General features: G+C 33.3%; 1 protein-coding gene across 1 annotated transcript; it reads right to left on the bottom strand.

Annotated features, from left to right (window-relative positions):
- Positions 1-44: 44 nt before the first annotated feature.
- On the bottom strand, positions 45-3,578 carry LOC131955390 (myosin-7). Its single transcript, XM_059319513.1, has 6 exons — positions 3,461-3,578; positions 2,430-2,511; positions 2,059-2,205; positions 1,782-1,889; positions 845-919; positions 45-429 (listed from the first exon to the last, which is right to left on the bottom strand). The coding sequence occupies exons 2-6, from the start codon at positions 2,472-2,474 to the stop codon at positions 247-249; spliced, it is 558 nt and encodes a 185-aa protein (XP_059175496.1). The 5' UTR covers positions 2,475-2,511; positions 3,461-3,578; the 3' UTR covers positions 45-246.
- Between the last annotated feature and the right edge of the window lie 4,022 nt (positions 3,579-7,600).

Raw genomic sequence — 7,600 nt, 5'->3', positions numbered from 1 at the left:
CATAGGGCAGATGAAGTAGAGTTCTTATGTTTCTTGACCTCAGTATATGAAGGGATAGTGTGGACAGCACTATGCCCAGCCGCTTTTACTTTCCCTATTCTAAGTCAGGTACAAATCAAAGCTGTGTGGACTTAGGTACATCCTACAGTTCTGGGTCTGAACCAGATCGAGATTCGAACTCTGGACCTTCGGACTAGTAGTTGAACCCTCTACCATTTGATCATGCAGTCTCCCTAATCTAATTTTCTACTCACCCTCTGCTTCCAGCCTGCTGAAGGAGCCTACAGCTGACTGGTACAAGTCACTTAACTCAGCTACTTTTCTCTCAATGTCTGACCACTGGGAAAGCTTCTTTTCTGATGAGTTTTCTTGGGACTGCAGTTTGGCTTCCAGCTCTTTTATGGTTTTCTCATACTGATAATTTGTAAGCTGCGTATTTAACATAAAGACAATTTAAGAACGGCAGTTGGTTTTTATGCATCTTATACTATCTTTAATTATTGTTATAAATTATATTTATATCAAAAATGCATTATACCTGTAGAATTAAAAGACAATTTTTTAATTAATTTTTTTTATAAATAATATTTATGTCTACAATACATTATACCTGCAGAACTAAAAGGAAATTTTTTAATTAATTTTTTTTTAATAAATTATATCTATGACTACAATATATTGTACCTGCAGAATTAAAAGAAAATTTTTAATTTTACACATATCATACCTGAATCATAAAGATTAAGCAAACATTAACTGGTTCAATAATGTCAAATAGATTAAATGATTGTTGTTGTTTGTTTTTTTATAATTATAATAAGGTTGATAATTCGCTTTAACAAACCTGCAACTGCTGCATCTCCTCTCTCATATGGTCCTTTAAAAAATCCTTGACCCCAGTCCTTGCATCTAGCTGTTGCTGTTGAAATAAATCATTGTTTATTTTCTAAGATGTAATATTATTTTTCTTACTATGTCTCAACTATTTTCTTAATACATATAAGATCAGCTTATAAAAATGATATATTTGTTACAAGATTTTAGGCTGAATGAGTGTGTTATCCTAGTGTACCTATAATAAACATTTCTAACTTCCAAAAATACATAGACCTCCACCATTCAAGACACTACATCCACCAATTGTCTTAGATAAGTTGTTTTGGAAATGGATGGCTTGTGCACCTAGCTTATAAATAGATATAAGAGAAGCTGTCAATCTATAACTGTAATAAATATGGGGTAGAATATCAAGTCCTTAACAGGAGCATACATTTTGCTGGATTGACTATCAGAAAAAGCTACTGTGTATGATACACTTAATTGTTTTCCAAAATTGTTAGTAAAATGTATTTTACAATAATTCAGTCTGCAAAAGTTTGAAAAACAAATGAGTAGACTAAGTAGAGCTTATATGGTCTTATTATAAATACACAACACAGACATATATATTGCTGGATTGACTATCAGAAAAAGCCACTGTGTATGATATAGGCTACTACATTTTTTCCCAAAATTATTTTTAAATATGTATTTTACAAGATTTCAGTCTGCAAAAGTTTGAACAACATATGGAGTAGACTAAGCAGAGCTTATTTGGTTCTCAAATGAAGGGATCTTGTGGTCAGCACTATGCCTTTTCTTCCCCTCTAACTCAAGTCAAAACCCATCAGAGTTAGTAGGACTCAGGGACATCCTACTGACTTAAGACATTCAAGTTAATTATTGCGCTTGACTTTTAAAACCAATCAAGTATAGTACATTGTTAGGTCACTAGTATTAACCTTTTCAATTTGAAACTGCATCATTTTATTCTCATAGTGGTGTTTCATTTCAGACATAGCTTTTTCAAACGTCTCTTCTTTTAGTTTAGTGCGCTGTTGTTCAGAGTCCTGTTCAATTATAAATTAAATTTATGCAAGTTTTATGCCTACATACAAAAACAGGTTTCAGTTATACTAGTAATAGGGATCTGTACTTTTTGCTTAATAAAATATTTGAAAAAACATAAAAAATTTACTTCTATCTTAATAAAAGTAAAAAGAAAATTGTCAATCACACCAAAGTTCTTTGAAGGACATGATTTCTTGTAACTAATTCTTGAATTTTAGCTTCATTATCGCGGTCACATTTCTTTCTCAACTTCAACTCTTCTACCAGTTCAACTAAGGAATGGCGCAGTCTGAACATTTCTGTAGGGCTGATTTTCTGAAGTGTAGAAATATGTGTTAAGATCAATACATAAATTTTTAAAAATCAAAATGTATTCTGCCTATAATAATATAAGCCTAGAATCATATAGACATAGATAAAGGTTTTATAGGCTTGTAGGGATGAATATTGTATAATTATATATAGAATCTAGATGCTATATAATTTAATTCTTTTTTTTTTAAATTTCTTACAAAATTTTAACAGTGAAAAAAACTTACTGAAAACTGTCCTGGCATTGGAACACAGACATTATCTTCACCCATTTTCAATTTATTGTGCTATTTTTACAATAGATTAGGTCTAGGAAATGAAGAAAGTCATTACACTGAGATTAAAAAAAAAACATTAAAATAAAACATTAGGCCAAATAAACATTAATAATAATATTTTAAGTTGTGAATTAGAGTTCATGTTTCTTGAACTTGGCATATTTATTATGAAGGGATGATGACCGCCCTCATGCTCATAGGCTGTGTACTAGTGTGTACCCATTGTGGCCACCATTGTTATATTTTTTCATTCCGATCTGCACGCTTTTATTTCTGATACACTAACAACAGCATTCAATTTTTTTTAACTTATTATTATCTTTATGCCAGTGGCGTAGCGAGGTCGGGTGTCACCCGGTGCGGCACTTAATGGTGTCACCCCCCCCCCAGAGGCATAAAGACCCTTCCCAGGGACAAACTTTCAAATTTTCGATTTGCACCCCCCCCCCCCTCAAACTTTCGATTTGCACCCCCCCTCAAGTTTTCGATTTGCACCCCCCCCCCCTCAAACTTTCGATTTGCACCCCCCCTCGAGTTTTTTTCTATATATTTTTCTATTTTTTGCCTTGGTGTCACCCCCCTAAATGGTGTCACCCGGTGCGGTCCGCACCCCCCGCCCCCCCCTCGCTACGCCCCTGCTTTATGCAATGAATGTGCAAACAAATCTCCTAATTGTTGACTTTAAAATTTAAAACTTTAAAATAACTTAAGCCGCCCCCCCCCCCCCCACCTAAAGTTTAGGTCCTAAACCTATCTTTATTATTAGATTCTATTCTAGAATTTCTCTAGATCTAGAATCTAGATCTAGATCTAGTACTAGATCTAGATTCTAGTATCTTTCATTTTTTTTTAGCATTCTTTCCTAGTTGGACTCACTTCACTGGTAAAGTGTTAAAAGTCTGGTCTTTTTTATTTTTTTTTAGTACTATTTTAGAAGCTTTTTACTTTTATTTTAGTATTCGAGTAACTTACTAGTTTACTAGTAATACTAGATCTATCTGCAAACACACAGATTCTAGCACACACAAAAACAGTAGTTTCTCATAAAATAATTATTGAACAGTGACTTATTTATTATTTAATCTAAATTACTGTCGTCTGTTGTTTATATATTTTGGCTCTAAATATATGTGAGTTAACGCCCCTGTTTGGTTATGGTGAAAGCTTGCCAAATTGGCCTAGGCTGTTTAGTGTTTATTTTAAACACTCGCAATATTTTATTCTAGTCATGCAAAGCTTCAAACAGCAGTAATTCTGGGAAGAACCTACATATCTAGATATTGATCTAGATTTTAGATCTAGTTCGATTTTTGCTTATGTCTAATTTTGGTGTCTTTAGAAATTACATTGTTGGTAGATGCACAAAAATCACTTGAAATTTTGAGTTTTCATCGTTTTACACCTCAGTACTTTATCATATACTACGGACTTTAGGGGACTTATTTTAATCGGGCAAAAATAATAAATGTAGATTTATCAAAATTTCAGCGTTCTTTGTGCAAATGAGTCGGAAAAACTGTGTTTTGCAATTCTGTCAGTATGTCTGTGTGTGTGTTTGTGTGTGTGTCGTTAAACACGCTAACTTGAGTACCGTTACATCTAGTTTGATGAAATTTCATATACAATATTATATCATTATTAAATTTATCAAATAGTAATATTGATAGTTTTTCTAGTGTGCTTGAGTCACCAGCACCCGCTCTTCCATCCGATGTAGCTACAATAATCAGCACTGTGATAGAAAAGCAAACAATCGTGACACAGTCGTCTACCGAAAATACAAATTAAAAAATTATTTGACTCGTTGACACCAGTTTTGCTCTAGTATTTTAATAAACTTGACAACCACATAAAGGCAAGAATGTAGTAACATGACACGTCATTTAGAAAGCAGTAGTGAACACACGCAAAAGTAGTTGGCACCTTCTTACAATCATAATTAAATCAACCTAATAAAGTCATCTACATCTTAAATAGCAATGTCATTTTCTCAATTTCTCTTTCTTAAAGTCACAATTTCACATCCTCAATGACGCAATCTCCATGACACTCGTATACTATATAAAAACGTATTTAAAATAACATATTCTAAATGTCAAATATTCAGTGTGATTTTATTTCTCTCTATTTCTCAATTTCACATTCTCTATTTCTACACCCAGATCATCAGTTACACAAGATAAAGTTCATATTCTCAATACAAAAAGTAATCGCGTTTTCTCTTCCTCTCACACACAGCACCTTCTCAGTGCAATTTTTTTAAATGGTATGTCACAAATCATAATTTATATTAACTGCTGTTATTCATGCTACATAATGATATCACTTTCTCAAATTCTCCATCTTAAGTTCTCTCTCCATTCTCTCAACTTCAAATTCCTAAAACTCAAGTTCTCTTTTCATTCTTTCAACTTCATATTCTCCCTTCACACGTTTAAAGTTGTAGTCTACAAGTGACTGACATGCAAATTGTACCACTAAAAACATCATTCAATCTAAATTAAATTTGTGTTTCTGTTTACTTAATTAATAGACTGTACAATAATTGTACTGTAATGCTAAACTAATAAGAAAAGCATGTTGCAAATATAAGCTTAAAGATATTTTTAAAAATATTCATATATGTAAAAATATGAATCAGACTTTAAAAAATCTTACGAACATAGGCAGGATGTAAAACAGCTTAGAATGAATGATATTGTTTTACTTTACTATACGCAGTGATCGATACTATATGATTGGATTTCAATTGAGCTCAAATAGATTGGCAAAACGTTAATGTAACGAACATTTTCTATTTTTCAAATAATTCATTAACAGAAGCGTAAATAGGAATACATAAATAGTTTCAGCGAATGCACTGCATTGCTATATTAGAGCATTGAAGAAAAAAAAAAACGTTCATTCTTTTTAATAAAAAAAAATGTATTATACACGCATCCTGTTATACAAAGTATTTTTTAAAATGTCGAGAAAACAATTACACGGACTTAACTTTACCCTTTACATAAATTACTTTGAGCTACGCTAGTTTCTTTTATTTCATCACACTGACACAAAGCTACACATGTTAAATAGCTGAAACCCCTCTATTTCATTTTAGACTGACCTATTTTTGGTATCAGGCTATGAGGTAAACGGATACAGGACATTACCCCCCCCCCCCCCGGACATTTACCCCCAGTATTTATCCCCCTTCCCGGAGCAATTACCCCGTCAATTACCCCCCCCCCCCTGTCAATTACCTCCCCCCCCCCCCCCCCCCAAAGATACAATCCTAACTCTAACTAGAATTCTATACCTTTATATTACATTAATCCTATCCTTAAGAAAAAGACCAAAACCTAAGCATCCATCTCAGCCTAAAACTTAACACAAAACCAAGACTAACACTAAACCTTGGTTTAAGCCTAACCCTAACCCCAGATATTGCCCTAACCCTAGCCCTGATCCTAACCTTAACCCAAACCATAACCCTAACCCTAACCGCAGCACAAGCCCTAAACCTAGCCCTAACCCTCACCCTGTCCGATGTGGGGCGGTATGTCCTACTGGGCGGGGAGTAATTGACGGGGGGGGGGGGTGTGTAATCGACAGGAGGGGGGGGGGGTAATTGACAGGGGGTAATAACTCCGGGGGTTTAGGTCGGGGGGGGGGGTATGTCCTGCTCCCGAGGTAAACCGGCAGAAACTAATCATAAATAGGGGTGTTAGTTATATTTATGTATGAAATAAAAGACAGAACTGGCGATCATAGACAATAATATAAAAATAAGGAATTCGACATAATAGTGATAGACATTACACACCTCTCCACTCTCTGTCTCTCTTTTTCTCTCTCTCTCTCTTTCTCTTTCTCTCATTTCTTTTATTTTCTAAATCACAGGCTGTGCATGTTATATATTTAAAGCATCCAAATTTTAATTTATGCCTAAAAATAAATAATACAGCCAAAGAGGAAACAATGAAATTAATGTCAACAGTTTTTAATGAATTTACACCAAGGGACATAACAAAACTACAGTTAGAAATTTTAAAATGAATGGTTATTTCCCATTGGATTTGAGACATATACCCCATATTTATAAAAAAAAAATTGTATATAATACAGCATTGGTAAGAAAAATATATTTAAAATACCGTAATTTAATTTTCATTATTTAACGGGAAAAAGTATATTTAAAAATGTTGAATCTAATTATTTGTATGAGGACATTCATAATGTATTAAAATACAAAAGCGATTTGCACCGTGCATTGTTACCCTGTTTACAGACTGTGAATTGACTTGTAAAATTACAAGTCGTTAAAGACTAGTGCTCCGAACTGTGGAAGCTAACATACAAATACATAATTATACAATAATAATTTATACAATCAAAGCAGCAAAGCATGAAATGATTTTTTTTATGTTATACGTTCATTATGGGATAGCATCCCACTCAGGTCATCACTCATAACATATTTGAAATAATGAAGCATAATTATATAATAACTGTTTTAAAAATAATAAAAGTAATGGTTTTTAGTAGTATGAATGATAAATTACGTTTTACTGTCAACCCCCCCCCCCCCCTTCTCAGGTTACATACATTCAACGTGTGACTATACCACTATCTCATCAAATCACGTCCACCTACATCGTCATATACATCCACACATACATTTTTTTTTATTCTGGCAATAATATGTCATTTTAAAAAAAACATAACGATACAGTATGGCGACATACATTCGCGAGACCATGATTATATCTGAATTTAACAATTCTCGTTGTATTGTTTAAAAAATCGCACATAAATTTTCCACAGACAAACATTACTTTTTTTCCGTTCCATTATGCATAACATACATGCACTAAGAATTAAAAAAAAACTCTAGTAGACATGTTATGTAACACTCAATTTGATGAAACATCCCACTGTTTTTTTTTTTCATAACAAAAATAACGTCATTAAACCCTTTGGAGTGAAGTTGAAAGGTTCTATGACGTCATGTTACACAGAAAGTTGGATTGGAAAGGTAATTCCAGTATACTAATTTAAAAGTCGGGCAGGCTCGCCCAAGAATTAAACCAACATCAAAATAACACAAATTGTTAATTTCCTTAGAAAGGGAAGCA

The sequence above is a fragment of the Physella acuta genome, unplaced genomic scaffold, assembly GCF_028476545.2.
Source record: "Physella acuta isolate Inbredline_101_S28 unplaced genomic scaffold, ASM2847654v3 ptg001064l, whole genome shotgun sequence".
NCBI lineage: Eukaryota > Metazoa > Mollusca > Gastropoda > Physidae > Physella > Physella acuta.
The sequence above is the reverse complement of the archived record's forward strand: the minus strand, read 5'-3'. Positions and strand labels throughout refer to the sequence as shown.

Excerpts from the sequence above, each read along its gene's own strand:
- LOC131955390 (XM_059319513.1), bottom strand. The coding sequence starts at position 2,474 with ATGGGTGAAGATAATGTCTGTGTTCCAATGCCAGGACAGTTTTCA. Across the intron at positions 2,206-2,429 it reads CAATGCCAGGACAGTTTTCA|AAAATCAGCCCTACAGAAAT; the intron begins GTAAGTTTTTTT and ends TCTACACTTCAG. Across the intron at positions 1,890-2,058 it reads ATGTCCTTCAAAGAACTTTG|GACTCTGAACAACAGCGCAC; the intron begins GTGTGATTGACA and ends ATAATTGAACAG.